Raw genomic sequence first — 21,360 nt, forward strand, 5'->3', positions numbered from 1 at the left:
ATAAAAATGGAAAGATGAAGAGAGAGAAAGCGTCTAGTTCAAGAAAGTGTTGAAGAAAGTCCTTTCATTTTAAAATTCTTTAGTTATTATTAAAAGAAAACTTTATTCCTGCTTGAACAATGTCTTAGTTTCTTTTAGTATTTTGAATTTTATTGCATGTATTGACTTTAGAATATTTCATTTATAATTTGATTATTCTTAATTTTTCTTTATACATGCAATTGAATATACAAACTTTAAAACACTTTCATTAAAATTGAACGAACGTTTAATAACTCAAAATTATTCAAAGTAACAAAACTGCAAGGAAACAAAAGACAAAACTTTCAAATGAAGATGACACAAATCTTTGGCATCTTAGACTTGGTCATGTAGGTCTAGATAGGATAAACCAATTAACAAAAGATGGACCTTTGAGAGAACTAATACTTGGAACTCTTCCGGTTTGTGAATCTTGTCTAGAAGGCAAAATGACCAAACATCATTTCTCAGGAAAAGGCAATAGAACTAAAGAACCCTTAGAGCTTATACACAGCGATGTCTGTGGTCCAATCAATGTACAAGCAAGAGGTGGGTATGAGTACTTCGTCACTTTTATTGAAGATTACTCAAGATATGAACATAATTACTTAATGCTTCGGAAATCGGAAACCTTTGGTAAGTATCAAGAATTCAAAGTTGAGGCTGAGAAGCAATTAGTGAAGACTCTTAAAACACTTCAATCTGATCGAGGTGGAGAATATTTGAATTTAGAATTCAAATATATCTTGTTGAAGCATGGTATAAACTATTGAGGTTTTATGCCCTAATTAAAACCAAATTTCTTTGTAATATAATTTTATTATCAATAAAAGAATAGAAATCAATTTTTGACTTGGTCAATCACTTTGCTCATATGTTTTATTTTCATGATTATTTGTTTAATATAAACTTCTATTAAAATCTTGAGCATATAACTAATCATATTTATAATGACGTAATCGCAGTGGAATATAAATATGATTATATGTTCAAAATAAGTTAGTCCTAAGATTAGTCAGTGCACAGGATTTATACTGACTTGCAAATCTACGATATAATATACTTACACATTGTAGTGTTATGTTCTTTCCAGATAATTAGCAAAGTAGATAATATCAGATGTATTTGTTGCATTAGACTGGACCGATATTGACAGTAGATAGGATAAGTAAACATATCGTTATTATCTATTCTAGTCATATCATATAGTTGACCATAGGTCAATTCAATCTCAATTCTGAGTGGTTAGTATTCTAACTGAGTGTATTATTTGAGTTCTTTGACTTGTTGGTTACCAACTTACCCTACGCACTAGCCCATACTTACATCTTGGGAACTTGGTAGTATAATTGAGTGAGAGTGTTAATCATAGATATGAACATCTATAGCTTCTAATGAAGAAGTAAAACGATGGTTTCCTTTTAGTTTGGTTCAAGGTGCTAAATGATAGAGATATCATTTCAGTAATTAATATTAGTTTACTAAAATATCATTTACAAGGAACTAAGTGTTTTAAGGATAAAATACAATGGGGGGTAAAACAATATTTTGGTCCCATATCATTGTAGATCGTCTATAAAGGATTGAGTGACAATTATGGTTGTAACAATAGATAATTAATAACGTATCTATATTGGTTATAGAGCGTTCTATGAATTCAAGAGTGCAATTCTGAGTCTTTAGTGGAGTCACGAAGAATTGATAAGATAGTAAATTTATTTGTTAAATTTATGATAACTTATTGGAGCTTGATTTCATAGGCACATGGTCCCCACTGTACCTTGGATAAAATAATCTAGATAGTCTCAATTAATTAATTTAATTATCAATTAGAATTATCAAAGTTGACCAGGTCAATGTTGGGTAGTTTTGTAACAACCCTCATAACGTAGAAGACCAAAACATGCAGAAATCCAAACTTTTACTTTAATTCATTATACCAAAAATCCATTTATTTATTTATTTTTTAAAAAAAAATCGTGTCTGCACACTTTTAGTTTTAGCAAACAGAATTACAACTACTCTTTTACAGAGTTAAAGCAAAACAAATGTCATAAAAGAATTAACAAGCTCCCAACTTTTATTTTCAAAATGGTGTTCCATCAAAACCTCCTCAGGTCGGGCCACATGTACATATCCACAAGCAGACTCCGACGCTCATTGCTCCACTTTTCTTTTGCACTTACCTACAACATAAAACAATTAGGTAAGCGAAAAACACTTATTAAGAATAGCCTTGCACACAAATATAATAATCCTCATAACAGGTTGCCCTAAGGTGGTTACCACTACCGGTTATTAGTGTATTGGATAAATTCCAACCCTATCATACAATTCTTAATAAAATTCATACAGAAAATCAAGCACATTGGTTGCACCCAACAACCCATTTCATACATATCATATTTTTGACGATAAGAACTCGTCAACTAAGTTAGATCTAGAACTTTTGGAGTTGTAAAAGAAGTGAACTTTAAACTCACTAAACTTTAGGCAAACTTCTTTACAATCGCAAGAACATCAAATGTAAATGTTGGAATTCTAGAATGAAAAATGGAGAGAATGTTGAATATCTCTTTTCATTAGGAATAACTGGTTAAAAAATTCTCCAAAAGATCCCCCCTTCTCAGGTGAAGGGAGGTCATACTTATAGTAGAGCACTATTGGCTCACTGTACATGGTGGTCCCTGGGGACACGACTCTCCATATGCAGTCTACAAATGGTAGTGGTTCCAGGAGCATGGTGATCGACTCCAGTACATGCCAAGGGTCTGCGGGAGCACCTCCACTTTAGTACCTAGTTGTACCTCCACCATCTATTTAGTACGAATGTCAGAGGTTGGCTGGGAAGGACCACATCAGGCACCTTCACTACTAGAAAATTGTACTTAGATGACGCACATGAGACGACATTTTTAGTAGAATAGTCGTCTCATGTTAAAAGTAGAGATGAGACGACAGACTATCTAAAACTGTCGTGCCATTCAAACCAAAGATTACATGAGATGACTGTTCTATAGAGACTGTTGTCACGTATCTACCTTTAACACGAGAAGATGGTTCTAATAGAAACGTTGTCTCAATGCAACCCAATTTTTTTGGCATTAATTAAATTTGTATATTTTAATATGAATTAATAAATATACTTAATCTATTATGCAAATATATTTATAAAAAATAAATAATAATTAATAATTCAAATTTAAATTTAAAAGAGTTATTTAATATTAATTGTTAACTTATTTAATAATATTATATTAATAATACTAAAAGATAAAAATTAATTAAAAAAAGTCATACTTTTATTAGTTATATATACTTCCATTAACAGTACTTTTAAATTATAACCATAATGTTTTTAAACTAATAAAATATAATATATAAAAAGAAATTGAAAAAAAATACTAACGTGTGAAAGAAACCCTCTCTTGTGCACAAGACAATAGCACAACCCTCAGCCATAACAGCGACCAGTGACAATCCAACAATCGACGACAATTAGGGAGAACGGCGACAGCCCAGGTGACGGCGGCGACGACGGATCCTTCCCTACGTACGGGCAAACCCTAATCTGCTTGTGGTCCAACCCATCTCCGGCCTAAAGCTCCGGCATCTTCGCGCCTAATTCTCAATCCGACCGTTCGATCGCCGCCCTCCACCCATCTCCGGCGTAAAGCTCTTCTCGCTGCCCTGTACATGCTTCTCTATCTTCGTCATAGTGATAGCCACAATACTTTGGGTATTTTCTTTTTTTCTTTCTTTCTCTGGACTGAGTTTTTTGGTTTAAATATTAAAGATTTGATTTAATATGTGTTTCTTTGAATGGGATGTTCCATTATCGTGATTCAATTTTGCGAATAAGATTTATTTTTGAGAATATAATAGTATTCGGTGTTAAATATATATGTCAGTATAGATGGTTAACGTTATTGACAGAGATTTCATCTTTGAGAATATTGGAAATTTTTTGTGAAACTGGTAGAATTAGGAGGGTATCTTTGTGCTACATGCCTTTTCTTTCCACATGATAATGTGAACCATGTTGACATCTTGATGATGAAGGAATATGGGGTAGACTCTTGGACTAAGTTGTTCTCAGTGATGCCATCAAATGTGACTGGCTATTTTGAATATGTGACGCCACTTAAGTATTCGAAGAGTGGTCATCATGTTCTCTTGCATCAGGATGGTGAGACATATCTTTTGTACGATATCGATATGAATAGGACTAATAATGTGGGCAAGATTTCTGGCGTTCCTAGAAATTTTGATACGTGTGTGTGTGAGGAGCCTTGTTGGAATTGGGGTTGGTGATGAGGATAACTCTGCGAAGAAAATAGCAGTTATTAAGAACAAGAAAAAGGAGGAGAAGCAGCAATTGAGTAGGAAGAAGCGACAATCCTTACTCATTCTCCATTTTCATTTGTTTATTAGTCTTTTGTTGTGTTCTGTTGTTTAATGTAAGATGGAGTTTTAGCTCTACTAAAAAGATGTCATTTTTTTTTGGATTGTGGCTTTGGGTAATGCTATATATCTTGTTGAACCTTTTGTGTAGAGATGAGTGTAGGGATGATTTTATGTCCAAGGGATTTAAATTAATGTTATAAAAATTGCACAAAGATTGGACACAAAGGAACATTTTAAACAGAGGTTATAGAGCCAGAATTGAAGTTACTGATATGGTCCTATGATCTTGCTTAATCTCTCTTGGTGCCTTTGTTTGTTTTAGGCTGGCGGTACTGAAGGGTTTTTGCTTGGCTTTAGCTGATGTAGTTGCCTCTTTCGGGTCAGTGAACACTCTGTGCACCCATAGAGGATATGGATTTAATCTTCCATAATTGCAACTGCCCCAACGGTTCCTTCCACTCAGTAGTCTGTACCGAAGGGAATGGCTTCACTGGTGACAAATTCTGGAATAAGGAAGAGTGACAGTGGGAGAGACCAAGTATATGTAGCTGCACTTCCTCTAAGAGCGTCCAAAGGACCACCCCAGCTTCTTATGTCCACTGCCTACTCCCTCAATCTATGGGATTTCCAGCATTTTATGGTTCTAATCAAACTCCCCTCATCACCACCACATTCTCAGGTGTCCTTTTCTACTAATTTTAAGTTTCAAGTGGATTTGTAAGTATGGTTAGAATCATATTTCTTTGCAGTCTCTCCATGCTTATCTATGAATGGGTCTTATATTTTTAAGGTTGTTCTTTTGCTTCAGTAATTAATATGCGTTGCAACTTCCTTATTTGAATTTAGAGCTGATATTATAATGCTCTGTAAATCCATTCTTATGAATCCTAACATGTGTTTGCAGCATATATTCTGCTCCCCCCTGTCTAGCTAGCTTTACCTTTTTACTTCGTCCAGTTATCTATGATATATGAGGTTATTGTACTTTTCCAAGTTGAACAATGTGAAGTACCCCCCATAGGTATGACAAATCAATAGGCCATTGAACCAGTTTCATACCCAAAAAAAAAAAACCTTTGTTTTGTATGTAAATTAGGTGGAAGTTGTTATAAATACTATACCAATAGATACACGTATTACAGAAGTAAAAACTGAAAACAGTTGTCCATACTGCATTTTGGACTGCTTTCAGTCACTATAACTCTTAAATACGAATTGTATAATGGAATCCATAGTACTTCCTTCATTGTTACGTGGTAGAAATTAACAAGACCGTTGGCTAGAAATGTATCACTGAAGTTTGTGTACATTTTCGTTTACAATTTCACAATTGGAACTCCAGTCTTTCTGAACCTCATTTTGCAGGTGCTGGTTTATGATTTTCAACCCAAAGATCTGGAAAATATGTTTGTGGCTCTTGAAGTTTTATCTGGTAGATCAGTACCAGGTAAAACTATAATTTTTTTAAACATTTTATTTTGTGCAATCTATAAATGAGTGTCACATTGTTCCCTACTTTAACTTATATAGCTGAGGTTCTTATTAACTTTCATCTTACTTATGTATCTAACCGTTGTATTAGCTTATGTATCTAACCATTGTGTTTGCTGAAGTTTAAAGGGTTGTGCTTTCAAAATTTAAGTTGTGTTCCGAAATTTTTAAAGCTATCTAATTTATTGTATTTGGGTTTTTTCTTCTTCTTTAGTTGGCTCCTGGCCAGGTGTCTCTATTCCATCTGAGTTCTTCTCCCTTTCAAAGATTTGGTTTTGCTTCTTCTGCGTCCCCCGAGACTTCTGAAAAAGAACATGGGAGTAATTCAGAGAATAATGGAGATGCTAAAGTCTCCAGTCAAGCCGCCTCTGAGCAGAGTGATGTTGCTGATCAGACAAAAGAATCAGGTTCTATATCAGATTTTCAGTCTGCTATGTCTAATAATGTGAAAACAAGGAGAAGAACTAAACGAACAGCATTTTCTGATTCAGATTCCGACGAGGATTTGACTGTAGATGATCTGGTGAAACTTGTGGCTGAGAAGGAAGAGCTTTTGAAGCAAAAGCATAAAGAGATTGAGAAAATGCAAGATAAAGTCCTCAGAAGCTATGCAGAAATGGAGAATGTCATGGACAGGACACGATGTGAAGCAGAGAACTCGAAAATTTTTGCCATTCAGGTTTAGTACCAAAGCTTATTTGCATATATATCTTATTTTCACATTAAAGTTTCCTTGTTCAAAATAGTAGGTTTGGTACGCCTGTTGGAGTCTTAGCTTGACAAATTGCTTGAAATCTTGTTGCAGAATTTTGCAAAGAGTCTACTTGATGTTGCAGACAATTTGGGACGAGCTTCTTCAGTTGTCAAAGAAAGTTTTTCAAAGATTGACACGTCTAAGGATTCATCTGGGCTGCTCCACTTTTAAAAACACTTCTAGAGGGTGTTGAAATGACAGAAAAACAACTTGTAGAGGTAAATGATATCATCTTCACCACAAGACACCTCTCAATATCAAATCATTCATAGATGAAGTTTCTTGTTTTTTACTTTTTATAAGTTCAGGGGACATACTATTAGATGTTCGAATATTTTGCTTTTCACTTAATTTAAGTCAAACATTGTCAGTAGAGTGTAGCTTTTATATCATAAGGATGGTGAATGACTATTGCTTGAATGAGACACACATGTTATGGCTAACTAGTAATGTAACTGTATTTATTATTATTGAACTACAATTCTATTGAATTTAATTTTTGATTTAGTTTTTTATTTTGTGTTTTGTAGTGTGGTGGGAAAAATACATATACACTTGGCGAAATTAATGAAATTAGAAATGAATAGGCAACCAAGCTTCTTGAGCGGACGAGTCATAGCTAGAGTAACTTTTGAAATCAGAATTAAAAAATATACTAATTTTAGTTTTTAGTTATCACTTACATAGTTATTCCAAGTCTATATTTTGATCTTGCAATTTTTAGATTTTGAACATACTGAGTTATATTGATTTTGTCTGTCTATTGATTCTATTTGAACTATGTTGTAATTACACAGGAAATTATGAATGAATATAGTATTGAAAATAGAGAAATGAAAAAATTATCATATTCTACATGGGACGTCGGTCTCCACAAAACTGTCGTCTTATGTATTGCAGGGGACGATGCTTACACATAAATTGTCATCTCATGTACTGCAGGAGGATGACGCTTGAGTAGGAACTGTCATCTCATTTACTGCAGTGGATGACGTTTACACATAAAATGTCGTCTCATGTACTACAAGAGAGAACGTTTGTATAGGAACTATTGTCTCATGTATGACGGGAGATGACGCTTTTATTAAAACTGTTGTTTCATGCTTTACATGGCATGACATTGCATGGGACGACGATATTAGAACCGACGTATGAGAGTCCATACGACGGTTTAAAACCATCGTCCCATGTCAATTTTGTAGTAGTGCTTACTCGTACAACCACTAATTGTCTGGCGTGGTGCTTCAGGTCAGCACCTGGGGTCTTCAGGGTCGTACCCCCGTACATACTTCTTATCTATATGCATCCTACTCTTTTAACCTTTAAGTGTTTAAGCCTTTATGGGTCATCATGGGATACACAATCCCAAAAGGCATGGGAGGCCAGAGCCTCGAGGTGCCAGTCGCGAGGGGAAGGACCATGTGCGAGGCAAAGTCTCGTGAGACGTTGGTGCGCGACATGGCCTTGTGGCGCAAGGCGGAGGCCTGGGGCACGAGATAGTGTCTCGCGAGGCGTTGGCGCACGACATGGGCATGTGGTGCGAGGTAGTGTTGCAAGGCGAAGGCCTGGGACATGAGATGGTGTCTCGCGAGGTGCTGGCACGTGACATGGACCTGTGGTGCGAGGCAGGGTCGCGAGGCGAAGGCCTAGGGCATGAGATGGTGTATCGCGAGGCGTTGGCGCGCGACAGGGGCCTGTGGCACGAGGTGTTGGCGCGCGGTAGGGTACTGTGGCGCGAGGCGCCTGATGTAGGCCTCGCGCGGTGCATCGTGTTATATTATTTTATAATATAATGTAATATTATATTATATTATAATATAATGTTTTAGATTAAATAAATGTGACAAAGAGTGTCACATATTGTAACATATAATAGAGAGTTACAATATTTAGATATATGAGAAATATCCAAATATGTAACATATTTGGTGTTACAAATTCAGCTACAAATTTGTAACTTCCAAATATTACCCTTTATTTTGTAAATTTGTTGTTACACAATATTGAGATGAATTTCTTAAAGCTATATGTGAAATGACTGTTAGAGATATGATTTAAACCCCAATAATGTGTTTTGGGGGTTACAAAATCAATTGGGAGGGTTTGGAACCGTTTGGAAAAACAGCACAATTTTAAGTGCTGAAAATGGTCAATGGCCGTGGCCACAGAATGTTGGTGGCCGCGGCCTGTGGGACAGAGAGCAGTGACCGCGGCCACTAATGTCCCTGGCCGCGGCCACAGGTGCAATTCTGACTAATTTTTTCAGTTTTTCCAATTTTTGTTGAATGACTCCAAAAACCCAAATAACTCCCAAATCTCACTTTTAATTCCATAAACATCCAATTTATCATTGGTAATAGCCATGGGGGTTGGCGGAATTTGAAATTAAAAGGGTTTCTCTAAACTCTATAAATAGGAGCCTATTGCTCACTTGAAAGACACAATTTTTCTATCCACTAGAGCACTTGGCTAGAAACACCTTGAGGCTTGATTATTCCAGAAATCATTTCCAAAATCTATGAGAGATTCCTTAGTGCTTGAGTTAGAGGGAAATAAGCTTTTGGACAAAGGTTTCAAACCTTGTTCAGTTGGTGATCCCCAACACTCTTCACTTTGGTTGTGTGAGTGAGAGTTTCTTATTGTTTTGTTCTTCTTATTTTTCTTCTATTGCTTCTCTTCTCATCATTCTTGTTATATTTACTTGTATCTTTTTTAAGAGTTGTAATCTTTATTTCTTTTGTTTCAAACACTTCACTTTATTTGTATCTTTTGCTTAGAGTTGTATTTCACTATTCTCTTCTTCTATTTCTTCTTTTGTTTATTTGTATTTTCAGTTTTAGAGTTGTAACACTTTATTTAATCAATCCTTGTCTATTGTATTTTTTGCATAGAGTTGTAAATTTCTTACCATTTCCATTGAGGCAAATATATATTTTCCTAACATTCAAAAGCTTAACCCTTGTTTGTTTCAATGGAAGGTGAGACCGTCAAGATTATGAATCAAGACCTATTGAGGTTGGATAGGTTTGATGGGTCCAATTTCACTAGATGGCAAGACAAGGTGAGATTCTTTTTTACCACTCTCAAAATCGCCTACATTCTAGAGTCCACTCTAGAACCTCTCCCAACGCCATCCGGCAAGTACACTCATGAAGAGGTGGATAAAAGAAGGAAGAGGGAGGAGGATAATCTCCTTTGTAGGGGTCATATCCTCAACACCCTTACCGATAGGCTCTATGACCTCTACACCGAGATCGAATCAACAAAGGAGATATGGGACGCATTTGAGATAAAGTTCAAGGCAGAAGAGGAAGGTACCAAAAAGTTTTTGATATCTCAATACTTTGATTTCAAATTTTTTTGGTGATAAACCTATTCTTCCTCAAATACATGAATTGCAAATAATTGTTAACAAATTGAAAGTGTTGAAGATTGAGCTTCCCGAGGATTTTCAACTTGGTGCTATAGTGGCTAAATTACCACCAACTTGGAAGAGCTATAGGAAAATAATCCTTCATAAAAATGAGGATTATTCTTTGGAGGAAATCCAAAAACATATTCGAATCAAGGAGGAATCAATATGTAGAGATAAACTTGTGGAGGGGTCTAATGGAGAGACTTCCAAAGAAAATGCGGTGTCACAACCAAAACATCCCAAAAACAAAGGGAAAAGGGTAACGAGAAATCCTTGGGTCCAAAAACCAACCCAAACAAGTTTAAGGGCGAGAAAGGTCCTTGCTTTGTGTGTGGGAAAAATGGTCACTATGCTAGAGAGTGTAGGCATAGAAAAGACCAACAAAGACCTAAGGTGAATGCAACTCAAGAGGAAAACATAGTTGCTACTCTTAGTGAGTTGGTCCAAGGTAAGGTGAAAGGATGGTGGTATGATACACGTGCCACTGTCCATATCACTTATGACAAATCATTGTTCAAGACCTTTGAAGAGTCAAAGGGCAACCATGAGATTCAAATGGGCAATGAGGGAAAATCCAAGGTACTTGGCAAAGGTACCATTGAAGTCTTTTTCACCTCTGGCAAGAAAGTTACATTAGTGAATGTACTTTACATTCCCGAAATGAGTAGAAACTTGGTAAGTGGTGATTTTCTTGGCAAGCCCGGTATTAAAGCCGTTTTTTAGTCCGTTAAACTTATTCTTACCAAATCAAATGTATTTATGGGAAAAGGGTACTCTTGTGAGTGGTTAAATTGTGCACCAATGATGTAACTTTCAATGTTATCAATAAAAATGTTAATTCTGCCTATATAGTTGAGATGACTCTTTATTTTTGTGGAATCTTAGAATATCTCATATAGGTTTTTCAACCATGGAAAGAGTAGTAAAATGTGGTATGATTGCATGCAATATTAAAAGCTATGGTAAATGTGAAACATGTGTTAAGGCAAAAATGATTAAGAAACCATTTCCTAGTGTAGAAGGATCATCTAATTTACTAGATTTAATCCATAATGATCTTTGTGAAAAATGGTGTTTTAACTAGAGGTGGTAAAAGGTATTTTCTTACTTTTATAGATGATTTTAGTAGATATACCTATGTATTTCTTTTAAAGCATAAAGATGAAACATTTGATGCTTTTAAATTATATAAATTAGAAGTTGAAAATAAACTAAATAAAAAGATTAAGGTGCTAAGAAGTGATAGAGGAGAGTACTTCTCTAATGAATTCAATACATTTTGTGAAGAAAATGGTATAATTCATGAATGCACCACACCTTATACACCACAACACAATGGTGTTGCCGAAAGGAAAAATAGGACTTATATAGAAATGATAAATTCTATGTAGGTGTTTCTAAGTTGAATTTCAACTTATGGGGTGAAGCGTTATTAACTGCTTGTCACATTCTTAATCGAATATCGATGAAGAAAAATGAGATATCTCCATATGAGTTATGGAAATGAAGAAAACCCAACATAGGGTACTTCAAAGTGTGGGGGTGTCTTGCATATTGCAAGAAAAACAAGCCTAATAGAACAAAGTTAGGTTCAAGAGCCATAAAGTGTGTTTTTTTTGTTATGCCAACTTATAGACTATTAGACTTAGAGTCTAATATTGTGATTGAATATAGAGAAGTTGAGTTTTTTGAGAATATGTTATGTGACAACAATTCTCAAGCTTCAACATCTCTAAAGGAGAATTTGTTATATGAGAAAAAATTTCAAGCTTCTACATCCAAAGTTGATTCTCAAGAGGAGAATTCTCAAAAGAATGTAAAGCAACCCTTTAAACTTAGAAGAAGTCAAAGGCTTGAAAAGGAGAAAAGTCTGGTAATGGATGAGTTAGATTCTCAACGAATTTCATTCTACATGGTAGAAGGAAATATAGAGGAAGTCATTAGGAAAAATCCTATTGTACTTCTCATTGAAGATGATCCTAAGACTTATAGAGAAGCTATGCAATCAAGAGATAGTGCATTTTGGAAAGAAGCCATTAATGATGAGATGGATTCCATTCTTTCCAACAACACTTGGGAATTGGTAAATCTCCCACTGGGGTCTAATCTAATTGGGTATAAGTGGGTATTTAGGAGAAAATACCACAATGACGACACTATCCAAACCTTTAAATCTAGATTAGTAGCTAAAGGGTTTAGGCAAAAAGAAGGTATTGATTATTTCGATACCTACGCGCCTGTTGCAAGAACAACTTCTATAAGAATATTGTTCGCTTGAGCTTCTATACACAACTTGTATGTTCATCAAATGGATGTCAAAACTGCATTCCTTAATGGTGACCTCAATGAGGAGGTCTATATGGAACAACCCGAAGGGTTTGTCCTACCAAAATATGAACATAAAGTATATAGACTTGTAAAATCCTTATATGGATTGAAACAAGCTCCTAAGCAATGACATGAGAAATTTGACCAAGCCATCATGTCTAATGGGTTTAGACATAACAATGGAGACAAGTGTTTGTATTCCAAAACTTGCAAGGAATATGTCGTCATTGTTTTCTTATATGTGGATGACATGCTTATTCTAAGTGATAGCATGAAAGGGATAGGAGAAACGAAGAAGTTTCTATCATCAACCTTCAAGATGAAAGATCTTGGAGAAGTTGACACCATACCTGGTATCAAAGTAAAAAAACATAGTGGGGGGGTTTTGCGTTGGGGCAAGCCCACTATGCTGAGAAAGTATTAAAAAAATTTAACCATCTCAAGATTAAAGATGCCAATACTCCATTCGATCATAGTGTAAAACTAGAGAAGAATGAAGGAAGAGCGGTGGCTCAATTGGAGTACGCTAGTGCTATAGGGAGTCTAATGTACGCTGCCCTAGACCTGATATAGCATTTGCGGTGAGTAAACTTAGTAGGTTTACAAGTAATCCAAGTGTGGATCACTGGAAGGCAATTGGAAGAGTCCTAGGTTATCTTAAGAAAACCAAAGGACTAAACCTTCACTACTCCAAATTTCCTTCAATCTTAGAAGGATATACAGATGCAAGCTGGATATCCAATCTTGGGGACAACTTGTCCCAACTGGTTGGGTATTTACACTTGGTGGGGGTGCAATTTCTTGGGGTTCCAAGAAACAAACCTGTATATCTCATTCCACTATGGAAGCAGATTTTATAGCTCTAGCTGCTACTGGCACAGAGGCCAAATGGTTAAGAGATCTATTGATAGAGATATCCCTAATCAAAGAGAATTTATCCACTATATCGATACATTGTGATAGCCAAGCAACATTGGCTAGAGCATACAACGAAGTGTATAATGGGAAGTCTAGACACATTAGTCTAAGACATGGATATGTAAGAGAATTGATTCAAAGAGGAGTCATCTCAATATCCTATGTGAGAATAAGTGAAAATCTGATAGATCCTTTCACTAAGCCACTAACGAGGGATTTCATGGCTACATTATCTCGAGGGATGGGACTTAAACTCCCTAAAGAGACTCATGATTGATGGTAACCTATCTTAACACTAGTTATTCAACTAGTGTTAGGTTCAATAAGTAACAACAAGTTAGTCAAGTGAATATTAGTTGTACTCAAACAAGTCCAATTTGAGATGTGAGTACTTGTGAGTTACCAAACTGAGGGTTAAAATCAAAAGTTTTTTTTTAATAGAATTCATTCTTGTGAAGACAAGTATTTTTGGTAACAAAATACTGTAAGAATTCCACCTATATGGACCTAGGGGTGGTGCCTCCTCTCATGAGAATTGGGAGTATTCTCAAGAACGTCCATGAATGGAAAGTGCACATGGCCATTAACGGTGCAAAGCGAGACATAGAGGTCTCAAGTGAACATCGCAAAGGTGTGTGTGTTATCACCAATTTGTTATCATGAAAAGATGGTTCAATGCCTAGTGCAACCAAATTTTCAACAAATTTTGTGATAATTACACTATAGTAAAGTTCAAGTTGAAAAACACTTTATTTTATGCACCAATGCGATGATTCCTATAAGTGAGAGTTCTTATTTAATCAAGTGGGGGATATGTTATATTTAAAAAATATAATGATGGATTAAATAAGTGTTACAATAGATAACTATTTAATCTAGTGGGGGAATGTTATATTATTTTATAATATAATGTAATATTATTTTATAATATAATGTAATATTATATTATAATATAATGTTTTAGATTAAATAAATGTGACAAAGAGTGTCACATATTGTAACATATAATAGAGAGTTACAATATTTAGATATATGAGAAATATCCAAATATGTAACATATTTGGTATTACAAATTCAACTGCAAATTTGTAACTTCCAAATATTACCCTTTATTTTGTAAATTTGTTGTTACACAATATTGAGATGAATTTCTTAAAGCCATATGTGAAATGGCTGTTAGAGATATGATTTTAACCCCAATAATCTGTTTTCAGGGTTACAAAATCAATTGGGAGGGTTTGGAACTGTAACGACCCAAAATCGCTAATAAGGCTTAAGGGCCTTGATTAGTGTGCCAGGAGGGCATTAGTGGAATAATTGTGATTAAATGAGTAATTATATGTTTATTAAATTTTATATGATAATTGATGGTATTATGTGGTAAGGTGATATGAAATAAATATGTGATATATGTGAGAACCACATTATTATGTGGACAGGTTCGCTGAGCACGACTCAAGACGATTCTAGGGTCAGATAGCGGGAAAAGTCACAACGGGGCTTAAGATATGACTTTGAATAAGTCGGGGGTACTTTTAGGTAGCGGGTAGCGATTTGGATTATCGGGTCATGGAAATAAATATATGGAGATATATTTGAGGTTAGGATGTCTAGGCGGGAATATTGGGGGATTTTACCATTTTGGCCTCGGGGACGGTTCTGGCACCCCGAGCCTCGGGATTAACTTAACAGGTAAGTTAGACATAAGGAAGCTTTTAGAAGAAAAACACAAACCGACTAAACACTCTTGTCTCAGCTCTCTCTCATGCTCAAGGGAAAACAAAGGAAAGAAAACACAGAAAATAAGGGAACAAGCTGGAATTTCTGAGATTTGTGGTGAGGGTTAGGAGGTTTAGCTCAGGAGTAAATCAAGAACTAAAACAGGGATTAAGGTAAGCATATGATCTTCTTTTATGTGGTTGAATTATGAGTTCTAGCTGGGTTTTGGTTAAGTGTTGAAACAAATATGGTTTTGATGTTCTAAGGAAGAATTAAGAAGGAAATTTGGGAACTTAGCTTGGCTATGGCTTGGTGAAGTGATTCAACAGCAAAGGTAAGCTTCAACTCATGGTTTAGAGGTCTTAAATTGGGTTTGAATGGCTGGTTTGAGTAGTTTTAACTCTTGAGTTTCAGAAATTGAAAAGAGAAGATTAGTGTGTGCTGGGCTGTGTTTTATGTGGAATTATGTTGTTTAGATCATGCTAAAAGAATTGGGATTAATTGGTTAGGAGTTGGGGAACCTTGGGATGGTTTTAGGTGAGGTTTTAGACTTAGAAATGGTGTAAATTCTGGGTTCGAAGGGGAGGGCCGCGGCTCTGTTCTAGAGCGCTGCGGCCCTAGCATGTAAAAGAGCCAAGAAGGCTCGGCCAAGGGAGAGCGTCGCGACGCCCAAGGCAAGGGCCGCGGCGCGTGTGTGGTTCAGCGTGGGTGTTGGATCTATTTTGGGGAAGGGTCGCAGCTAGGCTTCAGGGGCCGCAACCCTTGGTTGCACACATGAGTTTTTGAGGGTTTTAGGCACGGGAAGGTGGTCTAGTGTGCTCGGGTTTGGTTTCACCACCGTGCTTGGTGGAATTTGGAATCCCGGGAGTTAGTTTGTAATTGGAAACCTATATTGGAGTATTAATGGAACCCTATACTTTGGTTGTGACTAGGTGATAAAGACTTAGGCTCGGGAACAGATCGTGCTTGAGAGGCGTTGCTCGTAATTCAATAACTGCACAGACTAAAGGTAAGAAAACTGCACCTGGTTGAATATATGTTACGAGACTAAGAGCTCCCTATTGTAAATGCTTGAAAAGATGGTATTATGCTATGCAAGCCATTTGGTGAACCAACGACCTAAGGGTGCCAAGGGTTACACTAGCGCACAGGGCGCGGCTCGACCACTGGTAGCCGAGGACAACTTATTATGTACTGAGCTCGGTTTAAGTGGGCCGGAGTCAGTGGGTTAAACAGAGGGTGCGGCCTAAGTCGTCGGCCCTGAATATTATGTGATATGAGTATTATATGTGGTAGAATGTATCTTGAAGTGGATTGTATATGTTGAATACCTGTTGAGGATTATCTGATGGGAATACATGCATATTGAATTATTTGCCTGTTATTACTGTTTGAGTTGTTTACGATGTTTTCTTGCTGGGCCTTGGCTCACAGGTGCTACGTGGTGCAGGTAAAGGCAAGGGAAAAATAGATCAGCCCTGATTGGAGAGCTCAGCGAGCTGAATGTACATAGCCAGGTGCTCGGCCGCCACAGTTGAGATCTAAGCAAGGACATGGAACCTAAAGACTGTAGGTTTTGCCTTAGTATGGCTAGTTGATATTCATGTATTTTTGGGAGTCTGTAAACTTGTTCCAACTTTGTTTTCATATGGGATCCCATGTTTACTACAATTTAAATATATGAAATGAGTCTTTTGAGACCAAAACCTTTTTAACCTTAGCTTTTACATGTTTAGTGACACGTTTTCAAATTAATGACTTGATTAGAAAGTCCTGCACCTTTATAAGTACACAGTGTAACGTTCTTGGCTATCCAGGGCGTTACAGGAACCGTTTGGAAAAATAGCACAATTTCAAGTGCTGAAAATGGTCAGTGGCCGCGGCCTGTGGGACAGAGAGCAGTGGCCGCGGCCACTGATGTCCCCGACCGCGGCCACAGGTGCAATTCTGACCATTTTTTCTTTCTTTCAATTTTTCCAATTTTTGTTGAACGACTCCAAAATCTTAAATAACTCCCAAATCTCACTTTTAATTCCATAAATATCCAATTTATCATTGGTAACAGCCATGGGGTTGGTGGAATTTGAAATTCAAAGGGTGTCTTTAAACTCTATAAATAGGAGCCTATTGCTCACTTGAAAGACACAATTTTTCTATCCACTAGAGCACTTGGCCAGAAACACCTTGAGGCTTGATTATTCCAGAAATCATTTCCAAAATCTGTGAGAGATCCCTTAGTGCTTGAGTTAGGTGGAAATAATCTTTTGGACAAAGGTTTCAAACCTTGTTCAAGTTTGTGACCCCCAACACTCTTCACTTTGGTTGTGTGAGTGAGAGTTTCTTATTGTTTTGTTCTTCTTCTTATTTTTCTTCTATTGCTTCTCTTCTCATCATTCTTGTTATATTTACTTGTATCTTTGTTTAGAGTTGTAATCTTTATTTCTTTTGTTTCAAACACTTCACTTTATTTGTATCTTTTGCTTAGAGTTGTATTTCACTATTCTCTTCTTCTATTTCTTCTTTTGTTTATTTGTATTTTCAGTTTTAGAGTTGTAACACTTTATTTAATTAATCCTTGTCTATTGTATTTTTTGCATAGAGTTGTAAATTTCTTACCATTTCCATTGAGGCAAATATATATTTTCCTAACACATCGTCCGGGCGCGCGAGGCACGAGACGGGGGGCCTCGCGGGGTGTCGGCCGGACGCGCGGTGCGCGAGACAAGGGTTTCATGTGGCTAATGGGGCTTTGCCTGGCGAGGCTGCCCAACACTCATCTTGGGGTGTAGGCACATGTATGTACTTAGGCATTCATGGGACCTTATCACGAGATTTGGGTTTTTAACAAGTACAGAATTTTTAGCATCCACACATATCAATCTGCACTCGAAAAATCCCAAAACATTCAAGATATCTAATTATACAATTTAATCAATTCAAACAAAGACAAAGGATCCTGACTCCAACCTGGATTCACTCTTAGCATCCTGGCTCCAACCTGGACTATATTACCATGTCCTGGCTCCAACCTGGACTTTATCTTACCATGTCCTGGCTCAATTTCGGACTAAAATTTTACCATGTCCTGGCTCCAACCCGGACTATAATTTCACTATGTCCTGGCTTCAACCTGGACTATAATCTCACCATGTACTGGATCCAACTCGGACTATAATTTCACCATGTCCTGGCTCCAACCCGGACTATAATTTCACCATGTCCTGGCTCCAACCCAGATAATATTATAATAAGGTTCTGGCTCCAACCCGAACTCACTTACCATCAAACCGCATAATGCATACGCATTGCAAAGGTAGGAATTAAGCGTACCCTGGTCTTAACGAACCAAACAAAACTAGTGTAATCTACTACTACAAGCACACACTAGTATATTCATGTTGTAGTCAAGAAAGAGAAAGGCTAACTTACTTGGAGTCCTTAGCTCCTAGCTGGATTTTTAACACATCTATTCATTTTCCCTTTTTGCGATTACTGTACTTAATACGGTGTACTCGGATTAAACTATGGCATACTCGTATAGCTAATATTCTATGATAGATATGTTCAATAAATTTCTCTTAGAGACTCTATACTGACGTTTCTCTTATACCATTTACAGTGTATAAGACCAGATTTTGCTTTAAATCAATTTACGGTTTCCTGAGAAAAATCGTCCTTACCGCAACATGCTCTCCGTGCTGTGCATTTTAATATTCTATCTCTAGAAGACTCTCTCAATTGTATTACACGTATTTTGGTTACTTATAAAAGGAGTTTTAAACGACTCTTAATCTTAGTAAACCACCCACTTTCTACTCAAGTACGGAGTTTACCCTTTTCCATTCATTACCCAAAAAAAACCGTGTTTCAACCTCTTACAATTTATTATCCGTTAACGATAATACTTTTCGATTTACAGTTTTATAAAACCTAACTCCCATTTTTACTATCTTTATTCCATAACCTAGGATCTTTATTACGTCATTTTCGAAAAGAAAGGGCAATTGGGCCCCGTGTTTAGAAAATAGTAAAAATAAATTATCAATAACCTTAAACTAATTTGGGATTTGTTACATATCCAAAACTTTAGCTATTTTTTAAAACAACTTCATTTCCAATTCCGAACCTAACTTTTTCACTATTCATTTTAACGTGATAAAAATCTCGCTTTTAAGCTCATATTCAATGTTAGGTTCTCTAACCACAAACCTTTAAAATCTTGTTCACGTATTATGCATCCTAATGATGGGAACTAGGCAAAAGATCACATCAAAAATTCAATTTAGGTTAGGAGAACTAACCTCCCAAAACTCGTTTTTTATTAAGGTTCGAAATTACTATTTTTTCTCCGCTTTCAGGTAACTTAGAAAAATTACTACTCTTAGACCGTGATATATTTTAATCTAAAATTTTACCAGGGCCTTAATACCTATCTGAAAATTTTTCTCACCAAGCTTCAAAATTTTTGGTAAGGAAAAACCCATTAAACCATTTAAAAAAATTTGGGCAGTGCTTGCTGCCTAGGAGTTTTTCTCAGATTTTTAGGGTTCTTTGAAAAATTATTTCTCTTACACCGTAGCCCTGTTTTCCCTAAAATTTTACCAGTATATTTAATTATATCTAATTTAGTTTCTTTAAAAATTTCATAATTTCTTGGATAGGGGAACCCATTAAAAAATGTAAGACAATCTATGTAGTGTTTGCTGTCAAGAAATTTCGTTTTCAGATTATTCAGGAAAATTTTGAAAAAACCATTACTCTTTAATAATTTTGATTTTTCCTCTAAAATTGTTATGTGATCCTTATACATGATTAAACAAACAATTTACCAAATTTTATGGCTTATGGCTCAGGTAAACGTGTTCAATATTAAAAACAATCTGGGCAGTGCATGCTGCCCAGAAATTTTCCAGATTGCATCAAGATGCCAAAAAGTTCATAACTTAGGTTTGAAAACACTTTTTTTTTTTTTTTCCAAAGCCTATACTCGAGTAATCAACTAGAACTATGCAACCATACAAATTATTTCTACAAAAAAAGGTAGTAGGGTACGATCTGACCCATGGGAAGTCAGACCACGAAAACTTGGCAGCATGCATTTCTACACATTCTAGCAAAAATAAACACAACTAGAAAAACCCTAGCCACATGCATGAATGCAAATAAAAAAAATCAACCAATCTAACTATCAAGCATAAAATAAACTTTAAAAACCAATAAAACAACCTATACAACCAGATCTAACATCAATAACCCAAAACAACTCAAAAATCAACCAAAAATTTACCTTTGATGGTTCTAGCTTGGAGATGAGGTTCCCTTAGCTTTTCAAACTTCCTCCTTGTGTTCCATACACTCAAGTCAAGCCCCAATAGTTCCATATGCATATTTTTAAAAGAATTTTAGGGTAGAAGAAGGAGATGAGTGGAAAAACATAAAAACTCTAGAACCCTACCTTTGTTTTCACTAGATCACGCCAAAAAGTTTCAAACTTTGAGATTTTCTTATAACAACTTCCCTTTAGACGTAGAACACAAGATCCATGCCATGCATAGCTATTAGAATATCATGCATGCATAGAAAACCCCTTAGGATTTTGGGTTTGAAAGAAAAAGAGAAGGAAAAAAATTGTACTAGGATTTGAAACTTACACTTGCCTAGATATCTCTTGAGCTTTCTTCCTTCTTCAATGGGGAGAGAGTGCTCTTGCTCTTGGAGAGAAAATGGCAGGCATGGAGGGTAGAGAGAGACCAAGCTTCAGTTTTGGGGAGAAAAATGGAGAGAGTTCTTTTTGTTTTCTTGAGAAAAAAAAAAGAAATTAAAAGAAATAATGATTGGATGTGTAAGAGGGAAATGATTGGAGGTTTAGCTAATTGGCGAGGTAGCCTCTTACTCTTCCTAGGGTAGGTGTCATAGACACTTGAGTGCACTAGGGCATAGCCTAGCTGTCCATCACACCCTCTCTCCACCTTTGGAAATGACTAAAATGCCTTTGCCCATTTTAACTCACTTCTAGTGCACTCAAGGGCCCTTTGGTAATTTCACTCTCCAAATTTAAGAAAAAATTTACCCTATAGTTTTTAAATATATCCAACCCAAAATAAAATAAATGTGACCAAAAATAAATTTTGTCACATAACACATAATTTTGGTAATTTACTCAAATTGACCAAAATGTCCTTAAAGGCTCGAACAAGAATTTCCATTCTTAAGCCCGGTAGATTGGAATTAAATAAGATATTCTTAGAACAACTTCCCTTTATACATAGAACACAAGATCCATGCCATGCATGGCTATTAGAATATC

The 21,360-nt window shown here is 36.1% G+C and overlaps 1 protein-coding gene, 1 long non-coding RNA gene and 1 pseudogene across 2 annotated transcripts; 2 read left to right on the forward strand and 1 right to left on the reverse strand.

The window, feature by feature from the left end:
• Nucleotides 1-1,967: 1,967 nt before the first annotated feature.
• Nucleotides 1,968-20,982, reverse strand: LOC133816394 (uncharacterized). The gene is made up of 3 exons (XR_009885206.1): nt 20,705-20,982; nt 20,341-20,608; nt 1,968-2,207 (listed from the first exon to the last, which is right to left on the reverse strand). It is a non-coding gene; the product is annotated as an uncharacterized LOC133816394 (long non-coding RNA).
• Nucleotides 4,081-6,138, forward strand: LOC133818680 (uncharacterized). The gene is made up of 2 exons (XM_062251704.1): nt 4,081-5,107; nt 5,794-6,138. The coding sequence occupies exons 1-2, from the start codon at nt 4,910-4,912 to the stop codon at nt 5,923-5,925; spliced, it is 330 nt and encodes a 109-aa protein (XP_062107688.1). The 5' UTR covers nt 4,081-4,909; the 3' UTR covers nt 5,926-6,138.
• LOC133816823 (grpE protein homolog 2, mitochondrial-like) lies at nt 5,989-7,148 on the forward strand (annotated as a pseudogene).
• Nucleotides 20,983-21,360: the final 378 nt, after the last annotated feature.

Source organism: Humulus lupulus, chromosome 2, assembly GCF_963169125.1.
Source record: "Humulus lupulus chromosome 2, drHumLupu1.1, whole genome shotgun sequence".
Taxonomy (NCBI): domain Eukaryota; kingdom Viridiplantae; phylum Streptophyta; class Magnoliopsida; order Rosales; family Cannabaceae; genus Humulus; species Humulus lupulus.